The sequence below is a fragment of the Aspergillus mulundensis genome (assembly GCF_003369625.1).
Source record: "Aspergillus mulundensis strain DSM 5745 chromosome Unknown scaffold_4, whole genome shotgun sequence".
NCBI classification, from domain to species: Eukaryota; Fungi; Ascomycota; class Eurotiomycetes; order Eurotiales; family Aspergillaceae; genus Aspergillus; species Aspergillus mulundensis.
The window spans coordinates 1,907,316-1,921,197 of record NW_020797892.1 but is presented as its reverse complement, the minus strand read 5'-3'; the positions used below and the strand labels follow the sequence as shown (position 1 = coordinate 1,921,197).

The following is a 13,882-nucleotide window of genomic DNA, read 5'->3' as shown; positions in this document are numbered from 1 at the left end:
CCACAATCCTAGATCCAGGTACAGTTTCTGAATCCAGCTCGGGGTTCAGTTTTCACCCAAAGAATTGGCATATTATCCGCCCCATTCCTGAACCTCGTCGAGAATACCTGGCCCCGTTCATCAGCCCTTCCAACAAAAGTTTCTCTAGCCGGAATCGAGAACGCACCATTCAGACCATAGCACCCGTAAACGAAGCTCATGAGCCAATATGGACCACGGCATAAGCGCCGTGCGTAACGGATGACCTAACTTCTGTGCTTGTCGCCAATGATGCAGAGAACTATTTCCTATCATGCGGCAATAGCCGAAGGAAGGCTTGACTACCATAGGTATGGAGTGACTGCATTGATCAAGGAGTAGGAAGCGTATCTGGGTTAGCTAGACTCCAGGAAGACGCCGTATATGGGTGGTTGCTATCATTATTGCGCTACGATCTGAAGTCCCGAGCGACAGAGAGAATTGAAAGATTGCCTCGCGGCTACAGAGCACAACCAAGCGAGAGGTCTTTTCTCTACTGGGAAGCTCGAACACGGCGTTGTCCTTTCTGCACATGGCAGAGTAGGGCAACCTCATCGGTCCCATCTCCGCCCATTCAACTGTCCCAGCAACGTGTCGTGTGCGAAACCGGCCTCCAACCTGGTTGCCCGCCTCCATGATCTCACAGTTATGGACACCGACGCTGTCCAGCATCAACGCCGTTGCTGGACCGGAGATTCTGGTACCCACGATGGCTCCCTTGCTGTGTTTGAGTGAGTGCCCAGAAGCCACGCCCCTGTCGGCCTTGGACTTTCTCTTGATACTCGCGACGCCGTTGTACCATGCTCTTAGGGCGTCAAAGCCTTTCAACAAGGGATTATCAGTGTCAGAAACGGATCGCTTCCGAGTCTGGTGCGTAAGACGAACAGCATCACTCTTGCCGAGGAACTGAGGAGTATTTTGTGGTTCGGCTCCGTAAAGATAGACGCAGTTGTCCGTCTGGGCGTCCTCAGGACGGCTCAAGCCAGCCGCAAATGAGACTGTCGTCGGACGTTGAGACGACCGATGGTATATGGAGAAGAAGAGGAATTCGGGTTCACACAGGACGCGTAGATGGCCTCGATAAGACTTGGCGAGAATCCAAGCCAGCCGAGATGGATATTGGCTAACCCACCGGAGTGGACATGCTCAGAGATTGTCACCCGAACTATGCTTTGATCTCGCGGTCGACTGAAGACGGAGTTGGGCTGACCCAGCAGGAGGGCCGCGGTCGCAATGACACGGAGCCCCATGGTTGACGTTGATGTCTAGAGACAGGTTACCACCAGCGACCGAGATGCCATCTTATAGGTAGCTGTCCATGTTGATCTGCAGATTCACTTTTTCCTCGCGGTCCCCGTCACGGGGGCTCCAGAAGAACACAGATCGACGCAGGGCAAGCTTGCCGCTAGTAGTCGCCGAGAAGAGCAGTTCTTTAACTACAACTCGTGCGTCTCCGAGCTTGGTCGTCGCGTTGGTTGTGATTGAAGCTTTGCCGAGAGACTGGAGCCCTAGGTTGACAGCGCAGTGGGACCGACGTCGTGGCCTTGGCATCCACTCAAGCAAACTGCCAAAGTGCCGAACCGTTGAGTTCTGCGACACCCTGAGAAAAACGCATGCTCGAGCAACTGATAAAGTGCATGTATACAACCTGATCTCTGACTCGGTGAATACAGCCGGTGTGCCAGATATGGTATACCGGCCGTTCGTTGTTGAGTGGTCTACCCTAAGTGAAGCAAAATTAGTACCGCCGCTTGCCAACACGATTCGAAATAGAATCAGCCTTACCATTCCCGGCCGTGATCCGTGCTGGTTCCTGGACCCCTTAATATAGGCGTCTGGGGTTGACAGGGTCCAGCGTCTAGCTCTGCGACGGGCGAATCAGGACGCAGCCCTAATCTATCCGCAACGGCCTCCCCAGCAGCCTGAAACTGCCAAGCCCGATGGCAGGTCGTGCCGGCAGTTAGAAGTCTGCAGTGAACCGTTCGGAGCCCTAGATGTGGTTTATAAAAGGCGTGTAGGTCCTCTCAGCCATGAACTCATCACCGTCGTTTGTCTCTCCATCCAGTGCAATGCAGGTCCTTTCCCTTCTCCTGGCGGTTGGGTCCGTCAGCGCCTACACCGTCACCAACGTCGATCTGTTCATGTTCAAGAACATCGATCCTATCGTCACGCCCGGCCAGTATGTGAGCCACATGCACAGCTTCTTCGGTTCGGACGCGGTCAACGTCAACACGACGACCTCTGCTGAGCTGCGTGAGGGCTGCTCCACGGCTAAGAACCCCAACGATTTCTCCGTCTACTGTATGTGCCCTCCGGTTGCCTAAATTTATAACTGTCAGCCGCTAACGAAATCACAGGGGTCCCTACCCTTTACCTCGTCGACAAGGACGCAGCCGATGGCCAAACCCACACCCCCATCACCCCCATGCGCTTCAGCGCCTACTACGAACTCCTGAACGAGGCCGAGATCCCTATCCCAGAGGACTTCCAGATCGTTATTGGAAACGCCTCCGCCACCGGTCCGGAGGGCCTCAATGAGGATGCCAATGTAAGCTGGGCCTGCGAGGGCGACGAAACCGAGGAAGGGAAGGAACTTGCTGCCTTCCCGACAAAGACCTGCTCAACGCACCTGCAGACCCTGCTTTGGTTCCCGGACTGCATCAACCCGGACACCTACGAGACCGGGTACTCCAAGAACCCGAAGGCGTTCGAGGGATACGGCGACAACTGGTGTCCCACTGGTATGAAGAAGTTCCCTCGCCTGCGCTTTTCAATCCGCTATGATCTGAGGAAGATTCTGCCGGATGGATGGGAGGGAGAGCCGCCTCTCGAGCTTGCTTGTGGCAGCTCGTACTGCAGCCACGGCGACTTTATCAACGGCTGGTTGCCTGAAGCTCTGGAGTACATGTTGAACGATCCTTCCAAGAGGGAGTACTTCCAGGTCGTGGGGCCTCTGGGTGCGGGTGATCAGGGCACCGCGTGTACGAGCACGGCCGAGGACAGTGACCCGGACCATGGAACCAGCGACTATGAGGAGAGCTTGAAGATGATGCAGACGGCGACTGGCATTGAGGTGGAGGAGAAGCAGGTCGACACGGAGGAGACTGCTGTGGAGGGCACCTGCAAGGTGAAGAAGGTTCGAAGGCACCAACCGCATTCGGCTCACCACCGGGCTTAGACAGGTCAACTATCCAATTGATCCATGTACAATAGATTCCAATCATATCATGATCGAGAGTCGCTAATATCAATACGAATTCTAATTGTGGAACCAAAGGAATGAAGCGCGCTTACCGGTAGGCTATGATCGATCAACAGACGATTCTGTGGCTGCATCAAAGCACTCTATAAACACTGCACCACCAGGATGCGAGGCTCAGCAAAGTTAAAGAAGCGCCTACTATTTATACTCAGCGTAGGTAGACCAATGATTTCTTCTTGGCGGTCGGTGTTCGGCGCGTAGCGAACACCTCAGGTATGCGCCGCATCCAACGAGAAAGAATCGAAGACCAGCGATTGCGTCCCTCTGGCATTATATAAAGACGACGTTTTCTATCAAACCTGAGAAGTTGGCCATCATCCCTTCTGCGCCAAATTGCCAAAATGTTCTCGCCACCCCGCCCTTCAAGCCGAGCAGAGTTCAGAGTCGCGATCCTCTGCCCCCTCAATCTTGAAGCAGAAGTCGTGAAACCGCTTTTCGATATGACCTACAGCGAAGTACATCATCCTGAGCTTTCCAGAATTCGCGGCGACCCCAATTCGTACACGCTCGGAAAAATCGGCTTGTACAACGTAGTCTTGGTCTACATGGCTAGTGCTGGAAAAGCGACCGCGTCCGCCGCAGCGGCTTATATGAAACGAAGCTACCCCGGAATCCAGCTCGCATTTCTAATTGGAATCTGCGGGGGCGTGCCATTTATTGACAAATCGCTGGCAACCCGTGGTAAGACCGATATTCACCTTGGCGATGTCATTATTAGCACAGGGGTCGTGCAATATGACCTCGGCAGGGCATTGCCCCAAGGTTTCGTTCGCAAAGATACGCTGGAAGCGAACCTCGGAAGGCCAAGCCCTGAGATACGGTCATTCGTGGCGAAAATGAAGGCCTGGCACACCAGCCTTGGGGACCGACAGTCCCATTATCTGGCAAAAATTCAACAACATGTGCAAGCTCAGTGTCCTGGTGCTCAGAATGACGTTGTTTATTCCCAGAACTACGACCACAAAGATCAAAATTGCCAGTGTGACCTGGGTCTAGGATTGGATCAGACTGTGGTTGCTCGCCAGCGGAAGTCTGCTGTCACACCCTATGTGCACTTCGGCTTGCTTGCGTCAGGAGACAGTGTGATGATGTCTGGCAAGGTACGCGATGTTATCGCAAAGGAACACGGCGTGATAGGGTTCGAGATGGAAGGGGCCGGTGTATGGGATAGTTTTCCTTGTATCCTGGTGAAGGCAGTGAGTGACTATTCTGATAGCCACAAGAACAAGGAATGGCAATACTTCGCAGCGGCAAGTGCAGCAGCCTGCATGCGAGCACTTCTTGATGAGGCGCCGATTTCGCTTGAAGGTTGAGTGACGTGATGAAATCAGTGTATGTAGATAGGTCGTCAGATTGTTAGCGGGATGTTTTCGTGTCTGATATTGAATGTTTTATCGCGTTTTGCAGCGACCCATTGTAGGTAGCCCTTTGACGGCAATTATTTCCACGAATATCGTGACGGCTTTTGGCACAACGACGACAGATTCTTGACGGTTTGGTGTTGAAGGAGCCGAGTGGACGAAGCTTCGCTTAAGGAGTCCATGATGGACCAAACATTCGTTCAAATATGATACATCTACGTCCATGCCACGGGCTTGCGAGCCCAACTCGTATAGCGAAATGGTCGAGATGCGAGTCCCTGCTTCATTCAAATGACTTTGGTCCTTGGAGTTAGAGGTTTGCGGACTTCTCCACTGTTAGTAGGAATTGGAACTAGACCCCCAAGAAAATATCATTATTGGAGGATCTTTGCAGCCGTCGCGAAACATACCGACGAACCGTCCACACCGGCAATCACACCCCACACGTTCACCCCGAATTGCCGTGGGGATCCAAACTGACAGTGGCGCACTGACGGATACGACTCACCGAGGGGTTGGGGAGGTTGAGAAACGATGGATCCAAAAACAGCGCCCGGTAAACTCATGTCACGTGCACCCGCGCCCATCATCTCCCGCGGGGCTTAAAGTTGCGATACGACGCCGGCCTCTTCTCGTCACAATGCTGCGCCGCTTAACCACCCGCTTCCCCCTCCGTCCGCTGCAGACTGCCGCCCTCCGCCCTCAATTCCTTGCAACCGCCCCATACTGCACACACCCTACGCCCAAGATGCCTGACACCACCGACCCCAAGGCTGTCTCCCGCTACCTGGAGCAGACGCACGAGAAGATCTTCGAGAGCAACCGCGCCTGGGTTGCTGCGAAGAAGGATGCCGACCCGGAGTTCTTCGACAAGCTTGCTGCTGGGCAGGCTCCTGAGTACCTGTGCGTTTATTCTTCACTTGTCCTATTGGAAATCTAGCTGACCTTGCTGTGACTAGGTACATCGGCTGCTCTGACAGCCGCGTCCCCGCGAACGAGATCATGGGCCTCGACGCCGGCGAGGTCTTCGTGCACCGGAACATCGCGAACGTCGTCCCCACCATCGACCTGAGCGCCATGTCCGTCATCAACTACGCCGTCCGCCACCTGAAGGTCAAGCACATCGTCGTCTGCGGGCACTACAACTGCGGCGGTGTCAAGGCCGCGCTTACCCCCACCGATCTGGGCATCTTGAACCCCTGGCTCCGCAACATTCGTGATGTCTACCGGCTACACGAGAAGGAGCTGGATGCGATTGAGAACGATGAGGAGCGATTCAACCGCCTTGTTGAGCTGAACGTTGTGGAGTCGTGCCGCAGCGTCATCAAGACTGCCGTTGTGCAGCAGAGCTACGAGGAGAACAGCTTCCCCATTGTTCACGGTTGGGTTTTCAACCTCAAGGACGGTCTGCTTAAGGATCTGAAGATCGATTTCCCGGGCATGTTGGCGGATATTCAGAAGATCTACAACCTTACCAAGGGTTGATTTGTCTCGGGGCGATGGTTTAGTTGGTGTTCTGGTTACGGAGTAGAGGGCGGGGTTATAAGTTTCAACACGCAGAGCGCTTGATGTCTTGCATAGTAAAATTTATCGAATTTAATTCTGTTATATTCTTCACACTTTGCGAAAGTCCCGGGAATGCTTTGGAAGGGAAAAGATGTTTTCGGCGATCTGCAGCCCGTTATCGTGATTTGGAATGCGACGGCCTCAACGAGGTCAGTCTTGCCATGGTTTTTCTAGCCGTCCCGGCATTATCGCGAGTCTATTTCTCGGCGATAATATAAAATCTCATTGTAATTGGATGCAGTGAACTCCTTATGCACGTCTTCGCCGAAAATAATATGAGCGATGACGATGCGCTCCCAACAATCTCCATAGAACCGGTCGTCTATCCCACCAATCAGCAGGAAAACTACCGCTTGTAGTTAAGCTTATTTTAAACCCGGATTCTAGAGCCCGCCGCTCAAAGTAGTTTAGTCCATTTCCTCGAGGTCCCGAGGTGCGCATGGGCCATGGGCCATGGCTGCAACTTTGTTGAGTATAGTTTGCGCCGTCAAAATATCTAAGCCTCATAGAACAGTGAACACTTGCATAACCATTGCCTTGCTACTCAGCGCATTGCTGTTAATAAGACTTGTGCAATCCTGTACCCATAGGCGCCGGGTACCAAAGTGCTACTAATCGCATTGCATTACTGTTTCCTCCGCGCATAATATATATTTCTGTACGCAGCGATGCGGAAAGTAACTAGGGCAGAGGCTGTTCGCATATACCGCTAGGCCATAACAGCCAATTGGCTATAGGCCCGTCCTTATACTTCAACAGAGGCGTAAGTAGTAAGAACATCGTGTTCAAACAAAATCCTTTGCTTTGCCAAAATAATTTAATACTTTCGAGGCCTCAGTCCGTGGAATATATTGTGCTTCTGAGTTATTGTGTTATGAGGTGCCGGAGACAGTACCCTAGTAGCATAGTCTCAATGTCAGTGGCAGCCATGCAATACCTAGTCTCACCGCATCACACCTTCGGCAGAATGATATGGAGTATACCGTGCTATCCAGGGTTGACATCTACCCCGCAAACTGTTCTCTTACAACCGATAGCCGGACAGTACCTAGTATATGGTTGGCATCGAGACGCTCTATTTCCTTCCTTTGCCGTCATCAGCCCCTTCTTGGATGAGATTTTATAAGGCCCTTTGAATACCGTGCAAAGAAAAGCTGTTAATTAAATAGATACTAAAAAATTAAATAAAAAACGCGATAATATTTAAAAGCTGGAGCTAACTAAGGTTTATATAAATAATTTAAGCTTTTAAAAATAGTAAAAATTTTAAATACTTTTACTAACACTTTATAATATTTAAAAAACTATAAATATTATAGTTATACAAGCAAGTAATTTAGTAATAAGTATTATAATATTTTAATTAAAATTATTTAAAATACTTAAGCGCTATTAAAGCGCTATAATACTTTTTTATTAAATTAAGTAATTTTTATTATTAGCTAACACGCCCCCTTAATACCTACTTACTTTTAAATTAATTAAAAATAAGGTTAGAAATATTTATTAAACCTAGTATTTTAATAAATTCTTAATATTATTATTTAATAAGCGCCTTTATAAGGCTATTTATAATTATTTAATTAATAAGGGTTTATTTAATATAAAGGTTTTTATACTAAACTTCCTGCTTAAGTTATAAATTATAAATATTAATATAATAAAGCTTTAAGCAAAGTTATATATTAATATTAATAAAAATATTAATTATTTATTTATTATTATATTAAATTAAAAGTTAATATTAAAAATTAAATTACATGGCTTTAAAAACTTTTTACTATTAATAAGTTACTTTAAAGGCCTTAGTAAAAGCAAGCAACTTTATCTTAATAATAAAAAAAGTAACTAAGTATTACTTTATAACCTTTTATTTAATTAAATTTTTATATAACTTATAAATATAGCTTATATTAAAAAATTAATTAAAATAATTTATAAATATTATATTAAAGTTGTGAGTCGCGTTTATATACTGCGGTGAGCTTAGGAGAACGTGGATTACTGTAATAGGAAAGGCGTTGTGTATTTATAGTAGGAACTAATTACTAATTTTTTTAAGTTAGAGTTTGGAGTTAAACTTAGTATTTTATATATTATATAACTAGCCGCTGCCTTAGCATGCGGCTAGTTTAGTACTAAAGTTTTTTTACCTAGTGGCCTTAGGCTACTAAATTATATTATTATAATATTATATAGTTATAATATTATAATAGTAATAATAATACTTTTTTTTTTTAAGTAATCGCGCCCTCGCGATTTATAAATTTATGTTTATATTTTATAAAACATGGTTTAAATTATAGATTTTATTAAGTATTATAAAATAAGCTATTTTTAGGTTTATAAAGTGTTATAATTTATATGTAATTTATATTTAAAGTTAAGTATAAAAAATTAATTTAATTACCTTACTTTACTTTTAAATTTAAATATAATATTACTACCTGCGGTAGCTAGGCGTAGTATTTTAGTTTTAATACTAAAGTGCCTTTGTAATCTCTTTTTTTTTTTTTTTTTTTTAATTTTTTTTATAACTTAATTAAAAATGCCTGCTATAAGTATACACCTTTTTATTATATTTTTATTACTTTTTAATTATTTAATTATATTTTTAGGGTTAAAATACCTTATATTTATTTTTTCCCGTGCTTTTTAAGTATTATATTATTTATTTTAGTAATATTAATTTTATATTAGTGTTATTAGGCCTGTATATTTTATTTTACTTTATACTTAGTTTTTATAATAAAGCTTTAAGCTTTAAATAGCTAAATCTTTTTATTTTTATGCTTTTTTTAATACCTTTAATAACTATTTATAATATATAGTTATTTTATTTTAGCTATTAATATATTGCCGTGTTAGCCTTTTATTTACTTTTTTTTTATATCTTACTATGCACTTGCTTTTTTAACTTAGCTAATAAGCTTTTTATATTTAGTTCTTATTATTTTTGCGTTTTTAAAACTATTTTTAGTAATTAAATTAAACATAGTTTACCTTTATTATAGCCTTTGTTATACCGCGTGTTTTTAACTTTATTTTTTTTTTTAAGATTTTTTATGCTTGCTTTTTACTTTATATTTTTTTTACTTTAATATTTAATATAATCTTATGTTATATTTTAAATACTATTATTAGTAATTATTTATCTTGTTATAGTATTTTATTTTATATTTTTTTATTATAGTAGTCAAGCCTTAATTTTAGCCTTTACTTTTTATTCTACCTTTAGTATATAGGATTATATTTTCCTACCCTTTACTTATATATTAATAACTACTAACATGCTAGCTATTAAAATTACTTAATTTTAATACTTACGGGCCCCTGTTACTATTATTATTATTATTACCCCTATTGCTATTCTTACCGCCCCTGCTAATAAGGCTTTTATTAATATTTTTTTCCTACCGCCCCCGGGCTTTATAGCTTTACTACTTAATTTTTATATTTTATAGTATATTATATATATTATTACCACGGGCCACTATAATAAAAATATATTTATTATTAATATTATAATAAAAGCCCTTACCTATAACCGCGTGGGGGGTGGGAAGTGCTAATTTTATTATAATATAAAAAAGGTGCTTTTAAAGTGTATAGCTATTAATATTACCCTAGTAGGTAACTAGCTATAAGATATTCTTAATATTATTAATACTATGTATATAGAAGCTAATAATCCGCAAGCTTATAAAAACCTTACTACCTTAAGGGTGGCTTATTAAATATTTAAAATAGCTATTAAGTAAACCACCATGGCTAATAATATATAAGTAGCTAATTTTATAAATATTATTATATTTATATTTAATTTTATTTTGCAGGTTAGTACCCCCCTTAATAAAAATAATAATTTACTATGTAAGTTAGTCCCCTTTTTATAATATTACCATGTTTTAGTTTACTAATTTATTATAATAATTTCCTTTTTAGTTTTTAAACCTTTATTTAGCACTACTTTAGTAGCTATAATTTTTTTTTATATAGGTGTGGCTTTAGCCACTAAGTGTATATTTATATATTTTAGTTTATATTATATTATATTACTAATTTTTTTATAAACTTTTATTACTTTTAGTATAGGGTTTACTACGCCTTAATACTTTTAAAAATTTTTATTAGGGTTGCTTTTATATTAGGTATTGGTATTAGCGCCCTTGTGGGCTTGGTTCTTATTTTATATATATTAAGTACTACGCGCCGCGTGGCTTAGCCGCTTATTTAAGTTTTTTTTTATTATTTTTTATTTTGTTTTATGTTTTTGTTTTTTTTTTTTTTTTTTATTAAAAGGCCCTGCGGGCGCTGCTAATTAGCAGAAATAATATATTTTCTTTTTTTTTTATAAATGCGCGTAGATTATAAACGTAGATATTTATATTTAATGTTTTTTTGCTTTACGCAATTTATTCTTGTAAGTTTTCTTAAAATCTTTAAGTGCTATAGTTTTAGTTATATAAGTTTTTAATTTTTATATATTATTTTTTGCGTTATTTTATCCCTGCTATTTTATAAGATATTACACCTTGCCCTTAAATTTATAAATATTAAAAATTTTTTTAATAAAGTATTTTTTTTTATTATTTACTAATATAGGGCTAATATTTAGCGCTTGGGATAAGTTATTATAGTAAGGTTTTAAAAATATAATATAAAAAATATTATATAGTTATTATATATTTAGTAGGAGCAGTAGCTTATAAGACTATTTTTTTTATTTTATAATTATTAAAAATAGGTTAATAAGTATCTTACTTAATTTATAATTTAGTTTTATTAACTTAATATTTTTTATGCAAAGTATAACATGGTTATTAATTTTAAAGCTTATTTTCTTGCGCTTTTTGTTATATTAAACTACTATAGCTTTTTTTAACTTTTATAATTACTTTTTTAAATTCGCGCGGATTTTCTTAAATTTTATAGCTTTTTAAAGTTTAATTTTTAATACCTAGTTAGGCCCCTTAATATTAATATATATAGTTACTTTTAAATTTATAAGAGCTTTAGTGGGTGTGTAGCTTATAAACTACTTATATATATTATTATTTATAAATTATATTATTTTAATTTACTATAACTAATTATCCTAGTGCTAGTTAATATAAATATAAAGATAATATTTAAGAACTTGGTTCTACCTTTTAATTTAGCTATTTATTTACGGGTAATATATAGTAAATAGTTTTTATTTTACGCCCAGGCAGTGGCTTAGTATAGCCTAAAATATACTAGTAAAAAAACTTTCGCGGTTACTAACTATATTTTTTAGTATATTAATAAAGTAAAAAATATTATTTATAAGGGTATTTGCAAGTTATTTTATGTTAATATTTTTTAAGTATAAAATATACTATATAAATTTAGTATATATTTTAACCATTATTAAAATAGTATTATATACACGCTTATTATACTTTATAGGTAGTAAACTAGTAATAAAGTTTATATTAATCTATTTTATAAGTACCCTTGGTGGGCTTAATAGTTTTAATAATTTATATAATTTATGCCTATAAACTATAATTTATTAGTAATTATTATACTTTTTAATATATTTTTTAATATACTTAGTTATGTTTGGCTAATAGTACCTTTAAAAAATATTTATAATAATTATATTAACACCTTAATATCCGCCTTGGGGCTTGTTATAATTTACTTTTATAATTTTTTTATAAAGTGCCACTAACTTTAGTATGTAAACTTGGTTTTTAAAGTATAGCAAGTTATTATTTATTACTTTTTAATACTTAAGGTTTTTTTTATGGTTTAAATTTGCAAGGTTATTTTTTATTTTTTTAGATTTTTTATTATATTTTTAGGCTACTTAAAGTAGTTTTATAATACTTAGTTATAATTTATTTATATATAAGTTTTTATTTACTATAATAGCTCGCATATTAAGTTATGATTTAAACTTTAAGTATAATAATAGTTAGTTATTTAGTTACTCTTGTAATTTACAAAGGACTATCCTGCCTGTGGCTTTTTTTTTTTTTTTTAAAAATATAGTTTGCTTTTTTATTTAAAGTATTTACCGGGTTTTTTGCCCCCGGGTAATATTTAATAATAAAGTTAAAAATTATAAGTTTTTTAGCTTATCACGCTTGTTTTTATATTAGGTTTTTAGTTATTATAAATTATTATAAATTATTATAATTTATAAGCATTTTAATAGGGAATTTACTACCCTTAAAATAATATTTCCAGACTTAAAAGTATTTTATAATTACAAGTATCTTAAAGTTATGGGTTTTATACTAGGTTTTTATATTTTTTAATTTATAGAACTAAAAGGTAATTAAGTGCTACTATATATTTTTTACTAATTAAAATAATACCCTAGTAATAGCATACCCTAAGGCGTTAGTTTATAACTACATGCGTAATTTTAGGTTAAAGTATTATAGTAATAGCTATTTTATAAATTTAAGGTGTAATATATTAAATACCTTTAGGGCCTTTTTTTTTAGTAAGTATTTTATAATTATATTAAGTTTTATAAGGTTAAATAGCGCTATTATAACTTAGCTATAGTTTTTAATAAACCTTTAATAAAAGCCGCAGAATTCTAAAAAAAATATTACTTTTTTTATATTTTTTAGTATTAGCTATTTTATAATAATTTAAACTTTTTTTAATTTTATTTTAATTTCATTAATGGTTATAATAAAGCCTAAAAAGTTAATCTTCTTAATATAAAACAAGTATTTATTAACTTTTATATATAGCTTAAAATTACATAGTCTCTCGAGGACTATTTGCATATATTATTTATATTTTTTTTTATTTTTTAAAAAAATAATAATATTATTTAAATAGGTAATATAAATTATATTAATTAGCCTAGTTAGGGCATGGTTTATATAAAATTAGAATATTACTAGTGTATTTACTAGCCTAAATAGTATAACTTAGTATTTATAAAGTTTAAATTATGTTTTAAACGCTGTTTTTTACTTATCTTTCTTATAAATTTGGAGTTTATAGTACATGTTTTGTAAATTTAGTTATATAAAGATTTTTCTTATTTTTAAATAGTTAAGGGTTGTGTTAAGTAGTGGTAGTAAGTATATATTTTTAATTATAATAGTATTTAGGCCTTAATAATTTACGCAAAAATATAAGCTATTATTTTTTTTTAGTATAAATAGCACTAGAGCTCCCGCAGGGCTTTTTAATAAATATATTTAGCCTTTTTTAAGGGCTTTTTTAATATATTCACGTAAAACCTTAAGCTTTTTTAAAAATAATAAGTAAATATACTTGCTTAAAGGCTTAGCACTAGGTTATAATTTAATTATATAATTATAAAAATAATAAAATATAAAAATATTTACTTTTGCTTTAAAAAATATATCTATGTATTTATAATATTATTTAGGTAATAAAATTTTTTTAACCTTTGCTTTATTAAGGTGTATTATAACATGGTCTTTTTACTTAAAAATTTATATTAAAAATACTTTAACTCCTGTAGTAATCTTTATAGTATATTTTTATATTATTATTATATACTATAAGTATTTAAAATTATACTTTACTTTTTAACTATATATTTAATTTTTAGTTTATTAATTTAAAATAGGTATCGCGGCTAGTAACCACAAAAATCCTAAAATTATATTATAATTATTAATATTAATAGCTTTAAAGTTTTACT

General features: G+C 37.2%; 4 protein-coding genes across 4 annotated transcripts; 3 read left to right on the top strand and 1 right to left on the bottom strand.

The window, feature by feature from the left end:
- Positions 1–378: 378 nt before the first annotated feature.
- On the bottom strand, positions 379–1,268 carry DSM5745_05088 (uncharacterized protein; the record flags this gene model as incomplete). The annotated part of the gene is made up of 2 exons (XM_026747104.1): positions 379–975; positions 1,029–1,268. 2 exons carry the CDS (start codon positions 1,266–1,268, stop codon positions 379–381), a joined length of 837 nt encoding a protein of 278 aa, XP_026604584.1.
- Positions 1,269–2,087: 819 nt separating this feature from the next.
- DSM5745_05087 (DUF1996 domain-containing protein) lies at positions 2,088–3,196 on the top strand (the record flags this gene model as incomplete). The annotated part of the gene is made up of 2 exons (XM_026747103.1): positions 2,088–2,319; positions 2,376–3,196. 2 exons carry the CDS (start codon positions 2,088–2,090, stop codon positions 3,194–3,196), a joined length of 1,053 nt encoding a protein of 350 aa, XP_026604583.1.
- A 425-nt stretch (positions 3,197–3,621) lies between these two features.
- Positions 3,622–4,593, top strand: DSM5745_05086 (uncharacterized protein; the record flags this gene model as incomplete). The annotated part of the gene is made up of 1 exon (XM_026747102.1): positions 3,622–4,593. One exon carries the CDS (start codon positions 3,622–3,624, stop codon positions 4,591–4,593), a length of 972 nt encoding a protein of 323 aa, XP_026604582.1.
- A 688-nt stretch (positions 4,594–5,281) lies between these two features.
- Positions 5,282–6,126, top strand: DSM5745_05085 (carbonic anhydrase; the record flags this gene model as incomplete). The annotated part of the gene is made up of 2 exons (XM_026747101.1): positions 5,282–5,544; positions 5,601–6,126. 2 exons carry the CDS (start codon positions 5,282–5,284, stop codon positions 6,124–6,126), a joined length of 789 nt encoding a protein of 262 aa, XP_026604581.1.
- Between the last annotated feature and the right edge of the window lie 7,756 nt (positions 6,127–13,882).